The sequence below is a fragment of the Poecilia formosa genome, unplaced genomic scaffold (assembly GCF_000485575.1).
Source record: "Poecilia formosa unplaced genomic scaffold, Poecilia_formosa-5.1.2 Scaffold350, whole genome shotgun sequence".
NCBI classification, from domain to species: Eukaryota; Metazoa; Chordata; class Actinopteri; order Cyprinodontiformes; family Poeciliidae; genus Poecilia; species Poecilia formosa.
This window is the reverse complement of record NW_006800289.1, coordinates 123,528-143,843: the sequence shown is the minus strand read 5'-3', so window position 1 is coordinate 143,843 and position 20,316 is coordinate 123,528. Positions and strand designations below refer to the sequence as shown.

Sequence of the window (20,316 nt, the reverse complement as noted above, 5' to 3'; positions counted from 1 at the left end):
AGCTCAACTGAAAGGCCGCGCCCTCGAATCCACGGAGTTCGGGGGCGTGGCTTGTGCTACTCTAAATCCATAATACTTGGAGACATGCGGGCGTCCCTGTGTTGCAGAGAAGTTAGTGAAAAGTGAAAGAAGTGAGTTGCAGAGCGCATATACTGGGTTTGCTTCGTATTTTGAGGAACTTCTTCTGAGTGGGAGCAGTTCTTGTTATTTTTGTGGAGTGTTTTGTTTTTCTTGTCGACAAGAGCAGGTACGTCACAGTTCATCATGACAGCAACGAGTGAAATCCTCTTTGGAGAGAGAAGCGAGACTACTGATCTCCTAAAGTCCCTGGCTGACTATCCCTTCTCTTTTCCAGCTTTTGATGACATCGGTGAGTTGTTTTTTAATGCTATCTATTAATTGTTTCGTTCTGAAAAAGTTTACATCGATTTATGTTTTTTTTCTTTATAGCCTACTTTAAACGTTTCAATGTCATTTTAAGTGGAGGTATACTCCTACTGTAGGGTTGTGTAAAGCCTAACTATTCATTTTAATGTTAGACTAGTACTATTTACATTACTTGTAAAGGATTGCATTAAGTATCTCCTTATAACCAGAAATTAATTATTAATTTTAAACAATCATGGGGCCATCTGATGGTGACATTACTTTGTGACAGTCTACATAATTTTTTTGTAGTTGTTTTCTGTGACTTGAAACTGATTCAGTTTACTCATAAGGTTTAAGTAAAAATTAATTAAAACAAATATGCATACCGTGTACTGGGAAATAATCTGTGATTCATTAGTTCACAGTGCAACAGTCGCAGGTGAGGTTTAGGTGTGGCTCACTTATTAGTTTGCAAATATGTCGTCTCCTCATGAACAGCTGTGACATCAGCAGATAGCTATCTTTCAGCTTGTGGTGACAACATGGCCACCTGAAGCTGATGCAACGAAACGGAAACAGCCTTCACTCAGGCTTCACTTTGTGTTTGTTTTTCTACTCAAACTCAACTTTCCCAAAATCACCCTCTCCTGAACATTACGACGGTGCAGATAAGTCATTCGTTTGCCCTGCAAGTTTCAGATTAATTTAATCTGTAGTCCAAAAAAAGAAAAAAAACAGTCTTTTGCGGACGTCACACATTATCAGTTAGTTTGAAGTAAAAAAACAACAACAACAACACATTGTTGTCTCTTCAAGCAGCTTAAAAGTGATCTTTTAAAGTTTTCGTTGTTTAGAATTTGTACGTTGTCTTTTTCTTGGTTACCGAGACTTTACTTATGTGTACGAATTATTCCTCTCATTGATTGATGTCTCTGAGGATTACAAAACGGAAAACATGTGAATGAAGAACATCAACTGCTTCTGTTTCTTGAGATCCAGGGAAACACATTGCAACAATTGTCAAAGTGATTATGAAAGTATGCAGTGCGGGGCTGTTTCAGCACCGGATAGCTCCCCGTGTTGTATAGTCCAACGACAGCACTGCTGTTCTCTTCAAACGGTTCCTTTAACCCTCAGTATGGCAGATTGTCGCATCATCTGCCAAGCTGCACACATGCTGCACGGAGAAAATTATACGCTTTTGAAGTGGAACTAGGTTATTATATTCTGTTGCTGTTGTTCATGTTTGATTTAATCTGTCACACCTTCTTGTTAAACGGTTAGAAGAGGGATTCTTTAACTTTTCAGTAAACACCAGTAGTTATAAATGCAACATTTTTCCCTTTTCATTCTAAGTTTTATCACTCACTCTTACTCTGCAGAAAAGCAAACTGCACACTTTTCTTTTCTTCTCCCGTGGGACTGAAGAATAGTGTAAAGAACGGGGGGATGAGGGGAACGAGGAGAAATGTCACAGGAGTACAAGTGATGCTTCTGAAGGGTTCATGAAAAAATGCTGCTGGGACTTGATTAAATCGCTCACCTGGAATAGGCCAAATCGTCCCCATAATCACCCACAGATCTTCATTATTCTTGTCTTTAAAATGTCAATATGGATTTCATTGCTATGAATGCAATGATCAAGTTGCTTTTCCTCAAATTTCTTTACAATAACGTTATCCTTAACATTTATATGCATGCTAAAAAATATTAAACTCTTTCCCCACAACTTTTAATAGCTTCTGGCTTTTTATCGTTCTGCATTTATTAAGTAATACAAGTATTAGATGTTGATGTTAGTCAATTAACTAGCCTGCATTCAGATGCTTAACAGACATGCTAGCTATTGTTTGGCAATTGCAGTTTTACAACAGCATTCCCTTAATAAGACTGGAGGCTGATGCTTATGTAGTTTCGGCACCATTACTGCTTCTCTCAAGCAGAAATATCATATTTATTGTAAGCAAAAAGAAGACAATGGAGCTTCGCTTAAGCCAGCTGACCAGCAGTGTGCAGGCTGGGAGGACTGATATTTTTAGCTTGACTCAGCTGGACAAAACTCTGATCACTCAGGCTGCACTTTTCCTTTTTCCTGGCATTAAAATGACTTAAAATAGTAAAACGATTGCACTTCCATAGATTTTGATCACCTATTCAAACATTTTGACGCAGGTTCTGGTGTCATCTGATTGTGTGGTGTTATAATGACGGCGCGGTTTACAGGCCGCAGTGCTCTGCGTGGCATTCATGAACCAGCTGCTGCCTGGGAAATTTCCTGGCCTCCTTTCAGCCCGGACTAGCAGCTTGTTTACCAGGCATCTATTATTAGTGGCGTAAACAGATACAGGCAGTGAAGGTGGGTTGAATACCACAGTGCACCTTTCAGTTTGAGAGAGCACGTGACGAGCAGAAAGGTGTGTGGAAACGTGAGCGTCCCCACTTTCTGTGTCAGTTTTTAACAATGATTAAATTCGCTCGTCCTTCGCACCGAGTCGAATGTTTTCATTTTCGGGAACTGGAAACAAATCTGCGAACATAAGTTTAAAAACAAAACAAAAAAAAAAAAAATGAAAATAAATTAAAAAAAAGTTAGTAGTGAATGATGTCTGTTGTGCTCTTCAAGTGTCCTCGCGCTTGTCTGCTTGTTTTTAATCCGTGAGCACGCGCGTTCTGTTCCTGCTGCTGTTCTCCTTTTCCCACACGTGCGGAGGATCTGAAGCCACGCCCCTCGACAGCTTGCGCTTTCACGTGAGCGAAGGCGAGGGCGGGCCGCACGTGTTTGTCCACGAGTGTCCCGTTCTTGTGAGAGAAGTCACAGCAGACAGCCTGTGTTTTTGGGAGAGCTGCTGACTTGCAACCTCGGCTGCACGCCATACGTAAACAACTTTAATTAATTAATTTATTTCCCCCCTCATTATCTCTGCGGGTTTTGTCCAATCTAGTGAGAGTTTTCATTTATATTTTTTGTTTTTTAGCGCTATTTGTATAGAAAAAATATGTTCAGATATCTACATATTCTTACAGTTTGTACATGTGGCTCGTGATATTATTCTATGTTCATTATCTTTCAGCATTTATTACCTATACGACAGAGTAGCTACTGCAACAAAAATGAGACGCTGATACATATTCATGTCCAAAAGCGGCCACGACCAATCAGCTCCTACTATTCCCCCTCAGTGGGCGGGACTCGCGCTCATGAATATCCAATGAGCGCTCTCGGTGGGTACGCAGAACGAGACGGTTGTGAAGTCTATTAGAGACGTCTTATTATTGATAAAGAAGGTCCGACATTAGCTGTGGTTGAAGAAAAAGTGGGGAATTTGTGCGAGGTTTTTATCGCCGTGGTTCTGGACCGAGCACTAGCTGCCAACTCAGCCTCCGTCTGCCCAGAGCCTTGGCACGGAACAATGCCTGGTAAAGCCGAGGTGGCGGTGGCGCTCCCAGCCGCAGCGGCTCCTCAGAAGTCCTACCCTTTTGTTTTAAAGAAGATCATGGACATCCCACCTCCTAATATCCTGGACGAAGGAGACGACGGTAAGCTGCGGGTGTCAATCTTCTTAAGAGTTTTACAGGGTTTTTATTTTAAGGTAACAGAACTAGTTCACACACACACACACACACACACACACACACACACACACACACACACACACACACACACACACACACACACCTCGTGTGCTACTTAGGGATCATTATGTGTGTGTGTGTGTTCTTTTTTTTAGCATAACGGTGTTGGTGATGGAGTGGCTTGTGTGCCATGTGTTGCTCTAAGCCTGTTTCATCTGTGTGTGTGTGTGTGTGTTTTTTTAGCTTAACGTTGTTGGTGATGGAGTGGCTTGTGTGCCATGTGTTGCTCTAAGCCTGTTTCATCTGAAGCTGGGGTTGGGGAGGGTGGGGGAGTGTAAAAAGAACAAAAAGTTCCCACTTCTCTGGGCCGCTCTGAAGCCAATAAAACCACTCTGTTAGGACACTTCCAGACGGAGAAACGGCTTGGCTTTTTTATCCAACTCATACTTTAAATGTTTTATTTGTTTTTCTCAGCTCAGACTGTGTCGCTTTGTGTCTGGGGCTGTTTATGCGGAAGATCCACGATCTGACTTCCGTGACGCCCCATGCTGTAATGTTCCGCTCTCTCCGTCAAGCGTCACTGACAAACTATTTGATTTTAAACCCTCCTTTATTTACACGTTTTTTTCTCTCTCTCTCTCTGTGTGTGTGTGTGTGTCACCACCCACTTCCTGTTCATGTATAAATACACCTCTGCTGCTGTGCATGTGTTAGAAACAGAAATTGCATATTTATTAAAGCCGACCGTCAGACCTTTCTGTTAAATACACCAGCTTGTCGCCGATAAAACAAGCTGCCATTCTTCTTTTACTGGTTTGCTTTAAAGCGTATCTTACAAAGATAAAATTTACCTTTCTGAGAGCCAGATCGCCAACGTGTATAATGACGTCACACCAGGCAGCGATCAGATTTCTTGTGTACTTTTAATGTTTTGCTCATGTTTTTAACCAAAACCCTCCCTTAATGCAGTTTTCTTGTTCTGTATTCTGTACAATTTCAGCAAAAGATGATGTAGTTTTATTTTTTATTTTTATTTTTTTATAACTTTAAGGAATATTTGGGAATCATAGAACGCATGAACACGGTTTGTGATGTGAGGCATTACAGGCTGGACTGGACCGATTTTATAATCAAATATTTTCAACATTCATTCTGATAGAAATGGTTTAAAACGGTCCAGTCGAATCATTCGATTAAGCATTGCTGTCCAAAACGAGGAGCCAAGGCTGGATGTATAAAAGGCACCGATTCTCCTCACTGACATTCCATGTAATGGCAGTCTTTAATAAATAATATATAAATAATAATCAAAATAAAAGCATTTAAAATGATGTACCAACTCCTGATTTTGGTGAGCCATTCCGAGATTTAAAGTGACCTTTGTGGCGGCACGTCCAAAGGATGTTTTATTTCTTTTCTGCAAAATTGCTGCAGGACTCGCTACTTCTGCTGCAAATACTTCAAAATCTACATCGAAATTTGTCACTTTTCCTTCATTATCAACACCAATTCTTGTGCCTGTTGCAATTTTTATCAATCAAAATACACAGACGACAGAAATGGTGGCTCTCTTTTCATAAAAAAAAACCTTTTGTATTTTATCAAATTTTGCAGTGGAAATGTCTGCTTTGCTAGTTTTGCATTTGTTAGAGAGGGAGGAACAAAAAAAATTTCCACTGGTTTAATAATAATTCTGCTTTTCTTTTGCTCTTTACGCAGAATTAGAGAAGGAGAAGCAGTGCTCCTCAGAGGATGTGGAAGGAGGAGGCGGTGTGGCCTTCAGTGCTGGTGGAGGCTCTAGAGGAGCAGGAGGTGGAGGAGGTGGAGGCAGCGGAGGAGGCGGCGCAGGAGCGTCGGCCTCCCTGACCCCAGCCATCTGGGAGAAGACCATTCCTTATGATGGCGAAACGTTCCACTTGGAGTACATGGACCTGGACGAGTTTCTCCTGGAGAACGGCATCCCGGTGAGCCTGGAGGAAGAGGAGCTACAGAGGACTCTGGCGTCCGTGGAAACCAAAGGCAAACCCGCTCCCAAGGCCGTCGCTATGGCTCCCGCTGCACCAGCCGCAGACCCTCCGACCTCCGCCGAAGTCCCTGCCCCTGCACCGCCCGCCGCGTCTCCCTCCGATGCCCCTTTGGATGCAGAGGAAAGTGTGACGGTCACGACGTTGCAACCCGCCAAAATAGAAGAAGAAGAAGAAGAAGAAGAAGAAGAGGAGGAGGAGGAAGGACAGGAAGAGGAAGCTTTGACTGAGGAAGCTCCAGCAGAAGTGAAAGGGAAGAAAACAGGCAAGTAATTCAGAACAAAAGCAAGCGATGGAATCCTTAATTTATTTATTACTGTTTGGACTTACTCTTCTTCTGTATATCCTGAATTAAACTAAGCAGAAAATTACAGTTCTTTTCCTTAAAAAGTGAAAACTGAAAGCTGGAACGTTTCCAGTGCTTATTGTAGACTGACGTCTCCTTGTAGGTTTCAGTTTGGTGCATAAAGTCCCTTTGCATACGTAAAGGCAGTCAAATCAGCGGCCAGTCAGTCTGGCCGCTGATTGGCCAGACTGACTGGCCAATCAGCGGCCAGTCTGATTGGCCGCTGATCAGACTGGCCGCCAAATAAGGCGATTATTACACGAAGCTCTGACTCTAAAATTATCTACAAAAGGAGATATTAAGAATTAGACATAAAGTAGATTAAATAACAAACAACGGCTGGTTGCCATATTAGAAAAGGATAAGTCATTCAGAGTACTAAAACATAGTGACGATGTAGCTTTACACGTTTTGTCACGTCACAAATCAACTTCAATGTATTTTATATTAATTTTACAGGACAGAGACAAACAAAATGGCTGCTGTGTGAAACGCGGAGGTTTAGTTGAACATATGCCACAGTTTTCAAATTTTTACTTTTAAAACATTACATTAACCACTCATCATTCTACTTCCACTTTAGTTATGTTATTTAGTGCATATCATGCCTCAATTACATTTTGGAAGGCAATGAATAATTTAATCCTCTGTTGATTTTACATAAACATCAATATGTTTGATATCATTTGATCAAAATCTCTCTTGCAACCCGACTCAGTGTTTCCCTCTGAACCCGCAGACGGTAAAGGTGGTGCAGAACGAAACACGCCCTCCCCCATCGACCCCGATGCCATCGAGGTGGACATCAACTTCCAGCCGGACCCCACGGACCTGGTCCTGTCCAGCGTTCCTGGGGGAGAGCTGTTCAACCCCCGCAAGCACAAGTTCTCCGACGAGGAGCTGAAGCCTCAGCCCATGATCAAGAAAGCAAAGAAAGTGTTTGTTCCTGATGAGCAAAAGGTAGGGTGGACACAAATATGGCTTCCCTAAATCTAAAAAGAGGCGGTCTCTTTTATGGGCCAGAGTTTAGTAGAGTTTAGTAAGAAAGCAAATATGTTTTTCTTTTTTACTTGGGTGCCTGGCAATGGAACAGCTTTTGAGTTATTGTTGTTTAATATGAACAATTCTGTTCAGTCTTGTTTAATTGTTATGATTAGTTCAATTTACTTCAACTCAGTCTGTCAGTGTAGCACAAACCAATTGGCATTGTATGATCACTAGAATTTTTTATTTTATGACGGCAAATTAAATATATATATAAATTGCAGAAAATTTTCAAAATTCTAAAAAATTTTGGAAATTTCTAAGATTGATCACAAAATTTGAAAATTTTCAACTTTTCAAACTCAGAAAAAGCAAGGACAATCTCAGAATTTCTGAAAAAACTTAGAAAATCTGAACATTTTAGAAATTTTACAAATTTCAAAAATTTTGGAAATTTCTGAGTTGTTTCTAGCACATTTCTGACTACTCAGACTCAGAAATTTTCAGGGGGGGTTTTTCTAGAAAGTTTCTGACAGTCTCCTCTTTGTTCTATTTACAATGCCACGAATGTGCCATCGTACAATTCAGATTAAATGACATACAGACAGTGCAAACCCTATCATACAATCCCAGTTGGTAAAATGCCAATAGCACTAAATAGTTAACTTTGTGTTGTCACTAATTCCGCCAGGATGAGAAGTACTGGTCCAGGAGGAAGAAGAACAACCTGGCAGCGAAGCGTTCCCGCGATGCGCGGCGGCTGAAAGAGAACCAGATCACGGTGCGGGCCTCCTTCCTGGAGCGGGAAAACGCCGCGCTGAGGCAGCAGGTTGCTGAGATGCGGAAAGACTGCGGCCGCTGCAAGAACATCTTGGCCCGCTACGAGGCCAAGTATGGCCCTCTGTAAAAACAAAAACAAGCAAGAAAAAAAAATAGAAAAGAAACGGCGACGAAAAAAGAAGAACGAAATAAAAAGAAATCTAGAATCCAACGAGACAGAAGCAGAACTCCCCTCCCCGCAGAATCCCAACACGAGACACAAACCTAAATTTGCAATGTTGTCTTCACCGACCTCCGGTAGAGCTCCGGCTGACGTGATGATGCTGGAGGTTTGGACGCACGCTGTCAGGTGATGGGGGTGCGACGGGAGCGGCGGTCGCAGGAAGGCCTGTGGAGAGCGCCTGGCTCCTACACTGAAAGAAGTGGTCGATTGTGGGTGTGGAAAATGTCATAAAGTGTAGAAAAAGAGGAAAGCTGGTGCAGCAGAATCTCTCTCTCTCGCACACACACGCACACACTTCGGTTTTATCACCACACACTGCTTCTTGGAGGACCAAGTCGTGGACAGGCTCAATCAGGCTAATTAAACGAGCCGGAGTTAGCTTCATGTCGGTACTGCTAACAGGGCTGGCTGCTATCGGCGGGCTTCAGTCCCAGTTCTTCCCCGTGTTTACGTCGTGTTTTTGTGTGTTCTTCGTGTGTGTAACTCATCATTGCACTTTTTCCCTTAAACACACACACACACACACTCCTACACACACATTAGCTGTGTGAGAACAGGTAGCCGTTAGCCGCCTAGCTCACTTTAAAACTGCAGAAGAGGGGAAAAACACAGTAGCTTCCTCATAGAGGATTATAAGAGGGTGTTGAAGTCTAGTAAATTCTGAGTTGTATAAAAATGAAGACTGTACAAATCAAGAAAGAAAAGTCAATTCTTATGTCAGCCAGACGGTCTAAGTTTGACGAACTCAGTGGCCCTCGTTCGTGGAGGGGTATGTTAAAACGTAGAGATGTTTATTTTACTGCACACTGCAAGTAGAGGGCGCTAGAGTCACTGTAACCCCACCAAAGGTGTCGTGACACGGGATTGATTTCTTCTCCTGTCTTTTTTTTTTTTTTTTTTTTTTCCTAAACATGTAGCCAGGGCCCAGAGCCCGCGTGCTTGTAAATAATATATATATCACGATTTCTATTTCCTAAGACAGGGACTATGAAATGTGTCTTTGTTAAACCAATAATATCCTAATGTTTGCCAAATAATGAGTGCTGTATCCTCTCTGATGGTAATAACACATCTGTTAATTGTGCTGTACAAAACCAGTTTTTTCATTCTTTAAGAAACAGCTATACTATGAAAACCAATGACTGGGCAGGGAATTCAATGGATAAACTGTGTTTTTGGACGTTTTTCAAACTTATTTCTAAATGTCTTTGTTATTTCCTCCAGGATATATGACGCTCTGCTTTACCTCATTCAGCATGTCCTACCAGGGCCAGTCCAAGGTTTTTAGTAGAACTTGACACAAGGCCCCACTTGCAATTAAGTCTCACAAGCGTAATTAAAATACATTTAATTAAACGATCCAGCAGAGACAGAATTGTACATGAATGTGAGCTCCACCTCAGATATTTTTTAAAATGTCTTAAATATTTCTTTTAAAAAATCCTATCAAATTTTAAAAATCAAATGTATTACAACTTGTAATAAAATAGAAATTATCAAATTAGCAACAATAAATTGCCTCTAGCATGACCGTCAAACTAAATTTCCACTTGTATGAAGGCATAACACATTTTGTACGTTTTCTTTTTCTAAATAAAACAAACTAAGTTAATTTTAAAAATGTAAAGCTATTAAAAACAAATCATTAGTTTTATGAAATTAAATTGAAAATTTAAAAAAATGGAAGTTATCTTAAGCTTAAAACTCTGAAATCGTGGCTCACGTAAAAGCCACGATTTCTCACAATCATGAGAAATGAGCGTAAACATTGGCTGCTGACATATATCAGCTGGAATTAGCGCGATAGTGAAAGGGTTCTTGGGGGGCCCCCTGCTGGCCTGGGGGGCCCAAAGCAGTGACTTAGCCTGCTTTTTACCTGGGGCCGCTCTCCTTCCCATTCTGATTGGATTCATTTTTAGCAGAGCTAAAGTCGGGTTGGTTGAAGCAGAAAGCACATAAGAGGCAGGTTGGTTGTTAATGGCGCAAACTTTGGTTGAATTCCTTTTTTTTGCCAAAATGGCCGAACCTGTTTCTAATTCAGCATCACAGACTGTTAGGGGTTTCTACATTTTGTAATCGGCTGGTTTGGGCTCCTTCTCACCGTATTCTCCGGAAAGATAATTAACGTGGCAATAATACTCTGCTATGTAATGCCTGTTTCATTTTAAGTAACAATGTTCTGTGTAAAACGTGCTATGAATAGAAATGTCCCCAAGTCGTTGTGCTTCCAGTTTTTGGTCCTCTTTCCTTAAGGATCTTAATGCATGAAAATCCAGTAAAGCTCGTCTTTATTTTCTCTTGTAAGTGTCACACCAAGTGTACTTATGTCTGTAAAACCATCACTAAATATAGGATGTGTTTTTGGATGCCTAAGATACTTACTCTGTAAAAAAAATAATAATAAAAAGAGATGTCCTGTGCTTATGATGGGCACAACAGCACCATCTGTCTCAGCTGAAAGCGGTATCTTTTTCTAACTATTATAAGGATTGACTTCGATTTACTACAAATTGAATCATGTCAACATTATACACTGGATCAGTCGGTGCTTTCTGTGTTTTCATAAAGGGTAATAACGTTCTCGATGGTGTAGTATAAAAGACACTTTTAGGGCATCGTGCGTTTTTCTTTCTGCCTTTTGGACAATTCAAACATTTATTTGAATTTTTTCCACTTAATTAAAAACACGTTTCTCCTAAAAAGAAAAATGAGTTGAAATTTAATGCCACGACAGGCGTTTTTAGTTTAAAATAAAAACATAAAAATTCTTTGCGCACAGCATGCAGCTGTCTCTTTCATTCTGATGTGAAGCACCTTAAAATATAATTTATAATGTAAGAAATGATACGAGATTGAAACAAGTTAAAGATCCTCAACTTACACACATGGCAGCTTGTTTTGTTTTTTTAGGAAAGGAAAATAGCAGCAGTCTATCAGTCGATTATTGCTACACATAGATCCTCCGTCTTTAACCAAATCTGTTATCGTTTTGTGATCAAGGTCTTGAACTTTTTCAAGATGTTTAAAAAAAAGAGAGATTACACAATGAAACAGTAATGCTATTAGTTGAAAATCTGGAGCTCAGTTTAATTTCTCAAATATGAACAAGTTAAATTCCGTAACCAGGTTGGAATGCAAATCTGGATCAGTTCAATGTTACTGTTTACTCGTTAAAGTGCTCCTGGGAAAAGAAATCGTCAAATGTTTCAATGTGTTTTTTGCTTTCTTCTCTTTTTTATATAAACATGTTTTTTGTAATCCCTCTATCTGATACATGCAGCTGTCATAATATGTAACTGTACCTTGTTATATGCATATAAAATAAAGTGGAATTTAATGACGTGGGCTCCGGTTGTGATTTCACCTGAGACATCGAGCGGCTGTGGCGGAGCCGGCCCGAGGTATAAGCGTGCTAAGCAGCAAATGTACCTGTAAGGACCTCTAATTAAACCAGTAACTGGGAGAAAAATAACAACACTGATTGCAAAAATTTATTCTACCTCCTTAAACATGTTTTATCGAGCACAGTTTCCTTGATGAATAAAGCAAATTTACTGATTTGTCAAACAGTTTAAGGAATTCCTTGTTGACTCACCATATGAAGTAAAGTGTGATAAAAATCTGTCAACAAAAAATATAATTCAATTGACTTTTATAACTTGAACTTTAACTAAAAACGACTGATTTAATTATGCTTATGTGGTTCAATTCTTAGAGTGGAAATATTTGCCAATTAAAACCAGTGAGTTCCCATTGGCTAGAATTTAGTATAGATAAAAATATAATTCAACTCTACTTTTAATAATAATTTTGAGTTGATAATTTTTAAATAAGTAAAATGTAATTACAATTTTTTTAAATCAACATAATATACGAAGCTATACACACTTTTTTTAAATTAACAGGCTATATTTTTGTAAAGATTAATTTAGCCCAGTAACACATTTTTAAGTGTAGTTGACGTCATCTTCAGTGAAATAGTGTCTAAACAACCAAGCGGTGGGGCGCTGGGCTCGGGGGCCCTGTTCAACTTTGAGCCGCCCCTGCTACCGAGGGACAGCAAGGAAACTGCTTTGGAAGGCGGACTAAGGTTTCGTCCCGAAACCTTTTATGCGAAGCACATTCATCCCGAGCACACACATCCGACATGGCGGGGTCACGTTTATCCTTTCCGGCAGCCGTTTCTTTTCTTTTCTCGTCCATGTCGTCTCTTGCCGCTCATCAGTATTCCAGAGGAGTAGGAGATGTTGCGTAATGATCACATCGGCACACACGGCGGAGCTGCGTTGCATAACAGCAGCAGCCTCAAAGACCAGCGGGATGTGTGTGTGTGTATTGAGATAGCAGTGAAAGGGGAGGACTGGTGAGGTTTGGGAGAAAAGAACTGAAGGCAAACCAGATGGATAAGGAAGGGAGGGAGGGGGAGAGACGAACAGCCTCCATGTCTTGCATGTTGATGTTTTCACCCGTACATTTTGCTCTGCAGCGCTTCCCTCAGATCAACGAGCCCAGCTTTTTTTTTTTTTTGGATAGATTGACAAGAGTGCTGCTGGCTGATGAAATGTAAAGTAATATCTGCTGGGAAGAGTCCAGCTGATGTGGGTGGTGATTGGTGAGCAATCTGGCTGCTCACCATCTAAGAATCCTCAGTTTTTATTTATTTATTTTTTGTTGCTTTGAATTATTGATCAAACGTTGGCTTGAATTTGTTTACTGCGATAAGAGGACTCATTACCGCTTCAATCAATCATGCAGAAATCTAATGTTTGTGATCGGCGAAAGGCCCAGCTTTCAACAGGAAGAAGAAGAACTAGAAGAAGAACGACAAGGACGCGTTGGTTTCCATGCTTTTTTTTCTCCTTTGCCAGTCTTGGTTTTTTTTATTATAAACTTAAAAAAAGAATCTGATACAATAAGAAACTGCAGTAGTAACTCTCCCCCCCCATTTCCCGAAGGGGCGGCACAGAAAACAGGTCATTGCATTTCCGGTAGTGAAAGGTTCATTGGACATCTACAGGGTGAACAGGTCAGATACAAAATAGGGAAAAAAATAATAATAAAATACAGGGAGGAAACAGAGCACTATTTATATATATATATATTATTTAAACTCTTAATCTATTAACTTTTACATGTTAAAGTTTACATAGAAAATAAGATTCTTCTTTTTCTTTTATCACAATTAAATAGTCCCAGGTGCAAAATAAACTGCACGCAGTGGTACAAGCAAAGGACATCAGAATACAAAAAAAAAATAAATATCTTCTTCTCCATCTTCATCAATTATCCACCCTGCTTTTACAGCAGCCTGCGTTTGAAACACCATCCAATGCAGGTTTTGCCCCACCAAAATACAGAAGTGAAGAAAAATCCCATAATGTTTTTCTGTTTTTCCTTTCAGACACGCATGAATTTGAACGTTTCTCTTCTCCGCAGGCTATTTAAACCAGGGTGGACAATTGGATCTGGACCACATTCACTTTTATACTTTATTTTCCTCCAACCTCAATTCTCTCACAACTGCATGTGACAAACCGGAAGCAAATTCCTGGGGTTTGCTTTGTAGGGTCCAGAGAGGTAGAAACCCCCCAACCCCCAATTGGATCTTGAAGGGCGGTGGAAGAATTACAGGATGAGTGTCAGTGTAAGCAAAGACGGAGGGCAATATGGCTTTTGTTTAAGAACCTGAAAAGGTTCCGGCAAGGAATTTAAAAAAAATAAATAAAGGAGGATTTTTCTAAGAAAATAAATCATGTTCAAGCAAAGAATTTAGTCACAATTAGCCGGCTACAGCAGCGTGTTGCAGGATTGATTAACCTTTTTTTTGCCACTACAAACTTCAATGTTAGTTTTGGGGAATTTAGCAAGAGATCGTCAAACATGTCGATACCCAATAGACTCTTCAGTTTTGTCTTTTCTTAAAAAGATACAAATCTGACAAAAAGCACCCCAAAAATACATTGAAGCTTGAAATGTGACAACGTAGAAAAGTTAAAAGTGCTGTATGTCTGAGAGTGCAGACGTACAAAACACTTTAGGCTAAAGGTGGTACATGTCAGGCAGGAATTAGATGGAAGATTATATTATATTTAAATAAAAAAGGGGGACAAAAACAATATAATCTTAACTCTGATGATTTTTGGTTTACTTGTAAAATAGTACTATTTGCCCCAGGAGAGCACAGAGAGTGATATCTGCCATCTTTTTCCTCCACAGTCCTCACTGTAAACGTTCACTTCAAAACTTAAGAGAATACATTTACCCGTCTTTTACGAGACAAATGCTGTACAAGGTATGATACACATTCAATACTTTATTCTGTACATCTTTATTTTGTCTCAGTTTGCATATATTCATGATACGTTTCCGGAAAGAAAAACAAAAAACAAAACACAAAAAAAAAGTAAAAGAAATGGGGAAGGGTTTAACTTCAGGACGTACAAAACTAAAGAATCTGAACATGAGAAGTTTATATACACAATCCTGGAGTCACAATCCCCAACCAATACAAATGCAAAGGGTCATTTGAAGATAATAATAAAAATAAACATGAAATTAAGCTGATGTAATTTAGAGAAAATAATTTTTGGGTCCTTATGCCAAATTTAACCAAAATTACAATGCGAAACAAACAATAATAGCTACACCTCAGGAAAAATATTCAAAAATATTTAAGAAAAACCAAAAAGTCTGATGGGATCTTTCCAACACAATGAAATGCAGGTTAGGCTAATCCAATAACCTTCCAACGTTTTTCAGGTTGTCTGAATAAAAATGTGCAACAACGAAGCGAGGGAAAAAGATGGGCTTAGCGCTGATGGCTGCGGTGACATCAGGAGACCCAATGATAAAGTGCTGAGCGGCTGGACATGTGGAGGTTAACCTTTCCCTGCGGTAACCAATGACAACATACGATGCTGGGAGAAAGAGAGAGAGAGTCACATGTCCGACAAAGCCGTGCACACAGACATCGGTTCTTTATTTATTATTTCTCTCTTTTTTTTCTTTTTTTTTTGCAGCTGAGAAAAGACTGAGCAAACCTGGGACTGTACAGAGGTGTTTTCTTTTTTTCTTTTTAAGTCTTGCAACAGCTTGAGAAAGAGACAGCAGGAGAATTTCAAGAGGAGAGGAGAGAATAGTGTAGTGTTTTAGTTTCACCGGGAACGTGCTCTGGGTTTCAACGCGGGACACGCGCGCTTTCCAGTACGCCCCGGACGACGCAGAGGCATCGCGCTCGTCTAGAAGTTTCTCTCCCCGTCTCCCTCCCTCTTCCTCCATGCAGAGGAAAAACCTCTCCTTCATAGTCAAAGTCATGCTAAGCCATTTATCACAATCCGCCGCCGCTGCTGCTCAGGCTGCTGCATCCCCTCCCCAACCTCCTGCTCCTCGCCCGTTCACCTTCACACACTGCTGACTGGAACATCGTGCGCGTCGATGCGTGTGGCGCATTTGTGTCTGCACATTTCCCTGTGTTGTGTTCCCCCCCCCACCTTCTTTTTTAATTAGAGGTATCGGCATTGTTAAAACTGGAATTTATTTCTCATTTACATTCAAAAAGGTTTCCCCTTGACAGACAATACATTCTCCAGTGCTGCACTTTCTCTCCGCTCGCCCATCATTCATTCCCGCTCATTCCAGCCGCTGATAACAAGCATTGCGTCCGACGATAACGGAGACAAACAACCGTTCCCTCGGTCGAACCATAACAAAACGGAGCAGGACTATACACCCACACACACACACACACACAGACACACACCACCCCGCCTTCTCCTGTGTATTTGTGGCAAGTAGGGCAGAGCAGATTGCGGAGCAAAGTGCTGAGTTTTCCACAGCAGTCGTTCCCTGCAGGACTTGGCAAAGTCCTTTTTTTTCACAGCATGACAGTGCAGTGCAAAATGGAGCTGCTCTAGAGACGGGTCCGTCGGAGGAGTGGAACATAAATGCTTCACGTCACAAAAGAAAAGTAGAAAGAAACTCGCCTCCCTAACCATCAATGTTGACGTGAAGGAGAACAGAAATGAGTCCAGGCAAAACGAATGTCATGTAGAGATACATAACAAAATGTACGTTATGGAGATGTTTATTTTTTATTTATTTATTTATTTATTTATTTTAATCTCTGTAGCAAAACCCACTCTTGATGCGTGTTAGCATTATAATATCTTGTTAGAAAAACTGAAAACAAGTGGAGAGTCACCCATGTCTGCGTCCAAGTGTCTGTTCCAGACGAAGGCTTAGTTGGCCAGCACCACAGGCTGGAAAGACTGGCTTGGATATTGCAGGCTGTAGCTTCCCAAACCATCAAACGATGGTTTCTCCACATAAGGGATTCCTCCGCTGCTGCTGAGGATGCCCACGCTTTGAGGAGAAGGGCTGGCAAACGGGTCAAAGGTCGGATTGGAGCCGAGGTTGTGCGAGGGTTGGAAAGGGCTGGCTTGTGGCTGCATTGGTTGGGTGTCTGCGTCGAAGAAAAAGGGGCCCGGGGATCCTGGGTAGACGAACTCTTTGGCGCTGGGGGAGAGCTGGCTGGGGATCGGACCTCCAAGGGAGTGCAAAGAGAGCGACAGGGGCTTGTGCTTTAGCAGCTCTGGTGCTGAGATGGTGGTGGGAGAGCGGGAGAGCATCCTCTGCGAAGGCGGGACAATGACACCGGAGTTGGCCGGCGACCCGGCTCCAGTGCACTTCTTCATTTTGGTGGAACCGAATTTGGTGGCGGCGAAGCTCGCGGTGGTGAAGGTGATGGGCTGTGGACGGGCAGGAGGAAGGGCTTGAGGCGGCTGCTGAGTGGGGAGGTATGGCAACCCGCCACTGGAAGGAGAAGGGGAGGAGGTGTTGGATGAATGGACACCTGGGTCAGTAGGTGTGCTGGAGCTAGGGTAGCTAAAGAGCCCAGGCTGAGCTGTCAAAGGTGTGGGAGAGCTTGACAGGGATGGCAAGAGTGCTGGAGATGCTTGACTTCCAATTGGCACAAACACCTGAGCATCTGGATTAAATCCCAAGCTCTTGGCCTCCTCAGTCTCTGACTCACCTTTGCCTTCTCCGTTAACTGCCTCAGCCCTCTCGCTGTCACAACCCAGGCCTGGAGGGTCCTCCAGGTAAAGCACCTTCACTGCCCCCTTCTCTCCAATCTGGTAGGAGACCTCATAAGGGTCGATCCACACGCTGAGCTCTGCGGGGACATTGGCGCGGACCTCCTCTGTGTCCAGTCCACTTCTTTTGGCAGCTAGCTCCACCACAGGGTCCCTCGGCGCCCCCAAGTGGATGCAGCGGAAAGCGGATCCCCTAAGAGGGGCCTCAGGATACCAGTGTCCCTCGAAGCGGGAGACCAGTATCCTCTCCAGCTCCTCGCCAAAAAGGTCAGCCCGCCGACGAGGCAGCTTGTTGTACAGGTAGGACACGATAAAGTTGAGGGCCACCTTGACCTCTAGATGCATAGTTGCATCCGGTTAGTGCCGTCGTGTGAGCAAAGTGTTAGAGGATGCTGTTGAAAGGGAGGCAGCACAGACGTACCTCCAGCTTACTGAAAAGTCGTTGAATCTTTTAGCGTCATATCGGCAAGGGCATCTCAGAAGCGGGGACCGAGGGTTGCAGGCTGTTTTTAAGTTCTCTAGACGTTCCAGCTGTGGAGACACAAGAAAACTGTGACTCTGATGTTCGGTTGAAGAACAAAAGCAATCACATCTTGAGGTGCTAGACTTGTTAAGTCTGATATACTTAAAGTTCATTTTGAAGTTGGACAGAAGCTACACGATTTTGTCACCATAACAAGGTCCTGACATAATTCTAGTAGTAATCAGGGTTCCCCCCAGCGTATTATAAGCTTGGCAGGACACCAGGCTTCACTTGTCCCCTCACCAGGCTAAGCTTTGTCTATTTTAAGTAGGGTTTTATATACACCAGTAAAAGTGGCAGTGAAGGCCAATTAAGTTAGGTTTGTAGGTGATTCATGAACTAACGCAAACCAGTTTCTGCACCTGCCCATTGGTCTCTCAAGCTTTTACAAAGCCTGCTTGTGAACCTCTGAATTTTTGTAATTTTACATTTTAACACAAAAACCCAGCGGCTCACTGGTGGACTACAGTAGAGCCTCTACCACTGGGCGCAGCAGGTTTTCAGGGGGAGACCCTGGTAATGATAATAATAATAATAATAATGATAATAATAATAAACTTCTCTTCCTGAAAAGGTAGACTAGGTTGGTTTGGCTGCCACAGAGCTTGACTTTTTTGACTTTTTTTTTTTTTTAGAGGAGTTTTCACTTATTAATTAAGTTAGTCTAGGCTGGAACATTTCAGAAGTTTAATATGAAAATGAATGACTCTCCTGGATTGGCTGCTTTGGAGATGGCAGCCATTAGCGTGTCAACAGCGACACAATATCCAAGCTGCATTTTCTTTAAAATATTTTAGATATGCTCCATGGAAAAAAAACAAAACAAAAAAAAACACAAATAGGCGAATTTTCTGTGAATAATTTGAGTTACATTCTAAAGAAATATCCACAAACGGCTGGGGTCGACCGTAGCTATAAAATAGAAAAAACAAAACAAAACAGAAGCAAAATTAACTTACAACAAAGCCTGAAACGACAAACTCACACTGTTGAAAGCCACTGAAAATGTGAGTTTTAAAACAGCCTAATCACCACTTGTTCTGCGGTGTTGGAGTCGCGATTGAAAAGGCCTCCGAGCTTCAGCTTAACATTTGGTTCAATCAACAGAAGCTGGAAGCTGACCCTTTTACCACAGCTGGTTTTGTGCCTCGTCGTTGTGGCCAAAAAAGGTCAGCTCTGGTCCGCTTTGACCAGAACTGACCTTCCAACAGAAAAGGACTTTAGCTTAAACCTGCCAGTCGAGTTTGAGGGTCTTGATTTTGGATCAGAGGCTTAATTTCTTAGTTGGCATCATCAATGTCAAACTTACTTTACTGCCAACAAAGACACTGGTGTTCCAGTCTGAACTAATGTCTTTGTAATTCCTCGGTTCTTCCAGACTTTAACTCAGTTTTCTGTCACCCAAAAGGTGACAGTTTGGGTCAGTTGGGTTGTTCCAATAAGTCAATAATCCCAAATGCATGAAAACTGATTTCTGGTGGCTAAAGCAGGCCGACATCAAGATTGTGGAAAGGCTGAAAATGTACAGACTACGCCGAGTCGACAGCAGCAGGACACCAACCAGTTTAGATTAGCTCTACAAAATGTGATTAGAAACGGGTTTAAATATCCAGTCAAAATAATGCAAATCATGTGGTTATCTGCAACTTGCAGACAAACCATGTGCAGACATTCAAACAAATATTATTGGGAGTGTATGTAAATATAGTTTTGACTGTGAGGATTAGATCAAATTTAAAAAGTTTCTCCTTGTGCACTCGATTTTTGTTTTAAAAATCTTTTGATGGAAACAAAAAGTAGCCATTTCAAAGGCACTGAATTACAGATAAGCACGCCCATGTTGCGTGTGATTCTCTCACTAGCACTGTATTTTAAAAATAAAAAAGAAAATGCATCAAAATGCTAAGGTAAGAAGAGCTGCAATACGTGAAAGTTGATACAGATTCCAATAGTGAATGCATATCTATATTTACTTGTGTTAGCAATAAATAATTCAGCCGATGCCTACGTGTTGTGGGACAAACATGACTCTTTCTCCTGAATCAGCAACTATAAATGGACCATTTCACTTTTCAAGTACATCAAACGTAAGACACGCTGATGGATAAGAGCAGATGCTGCCTTTGTCCAGCTTCATAAATCCTGCATAATCTGAATGTGATCCCATAAAGTGCTTCTGGCTTAATGCTTCACCAGGATCTGTTCACCAGCAGGGGAACGCAAACTGAAATAACGGCACAAGACACGGCAAAAAAAACGGGACAAAAATAAAAACAAAGCAAAAACCAGAAAGTGTTTCGTTACAGAAATCAGAAAATGGCAGGACACTTGGAGGATGGAACACAACTTCCCAGCATGCACCTTCGTCCTTCCTCCCGAACCTGGATGAAAACACACACACA

General features: G+C 41.6%; 2 protein-coding genes and 1 long non-coding RNA gene across 4 annotated transcripts in view; 1 reads left to right on the top strand and 2 right to left on the bottom strand.

Annotated features, from left to right (window-relative positions):
• The first annotated feature begins 73 nt into the window (after window positions 1-73).
• Window positions 74-9,708, top strand: tefb (TEF transcription factor, PAR bZIP family member b). Of its 2 annotated transcripts, none has more exons than XM_007574337.2 (4): window positions 74-370; window positions 5,662-6,231; window positions 7,052-7,272; window positions 7,988-9,708. In XM_007574337.2, the coding sequence occupies exons 1-4, from the start codon at window positions 265-267 to the stop codon at window positions 8,201-8,203; spliced, it is 1,113 nt and encodes a 370-aa protein (XP_007574399.1). In that variant the 5' UTR covers window positions 74-264; the 3' UTR covers window positions 8,204-9,708. The 2 variants fall into 2 exon arrangements, with proteins under 2 accessions (XP_007574399.1, XP_007574398.1); XM_007574336.2 differs by lacking the exon at window positions 74-370 and adding an exon at window positions 2,418-3,906.
• A 593-nt stretch (window positions 9,709-10,301) lies between these two features.
• LOC107833241 (uncharacterized) lies at window positions 10,302-11,656 on the bottom strand. Its single transcript, XR_001658960.1, has 2 exons — window positions 10,974-11,656; window positions 10,302-10,930 (listed from the first exon to the last, which is right to left on the bottom strand). It is a non-coding gene; the product is annotated as an uncharacterized LOC107833241 (long non-coding RNA).
• A 2,468-nt stretch (window positions 11,657-14,124) lies between these two features.
• tob2 (transducer of ERBB2, 2) overlaps window positions 14,125-20,316 on the bottom strand; it is a 7,803-nt gene continuing 1,611 nt past the window's right edge. The window contains exon 2 of the mRNA XM_007574334.2: window positions 14,125-17,922. Coding sequence (XP_007574396.1) covers window positions 16,537-17,736 — 1,200 coding nt within the window. The 5' untranslated portion in view covers window positions 17,737-17,922 and the 3' untranslated portion in view covers window positions 14,125-16,536. The remainder of the gene's footprint in view (window positions 17,923-20,316) is intronic.

What these genes read in the sequence shown, in the direction of transcription:
- tefb (XM_007574336.2), top strand. Translation starts at nt 3,780, where the DNA reads ATGCCTGGTAAAGCCGAGGTGGCGGTGGCGCTCCCAGCCGCAGCGGCT. An exon ending in AGTGAAAGGGAAGAAAACAG is followed by an intron (nt 6,232 to 7,051) that starts GCAAGTAATTCA and finishes CTGAACCCGCAG; the next exon opens with ACGGTAAAGGTGGTGCAGAA. An exon ending in TTGTTCCTGATGAGCAAAAG is followed by an intron (nt 7,273 to 7,987) that starts GTAGGGTGGACA and finishes TAATTCCGCCAG; the next exon opens with GATGAGAAGTACTGGTCCAG.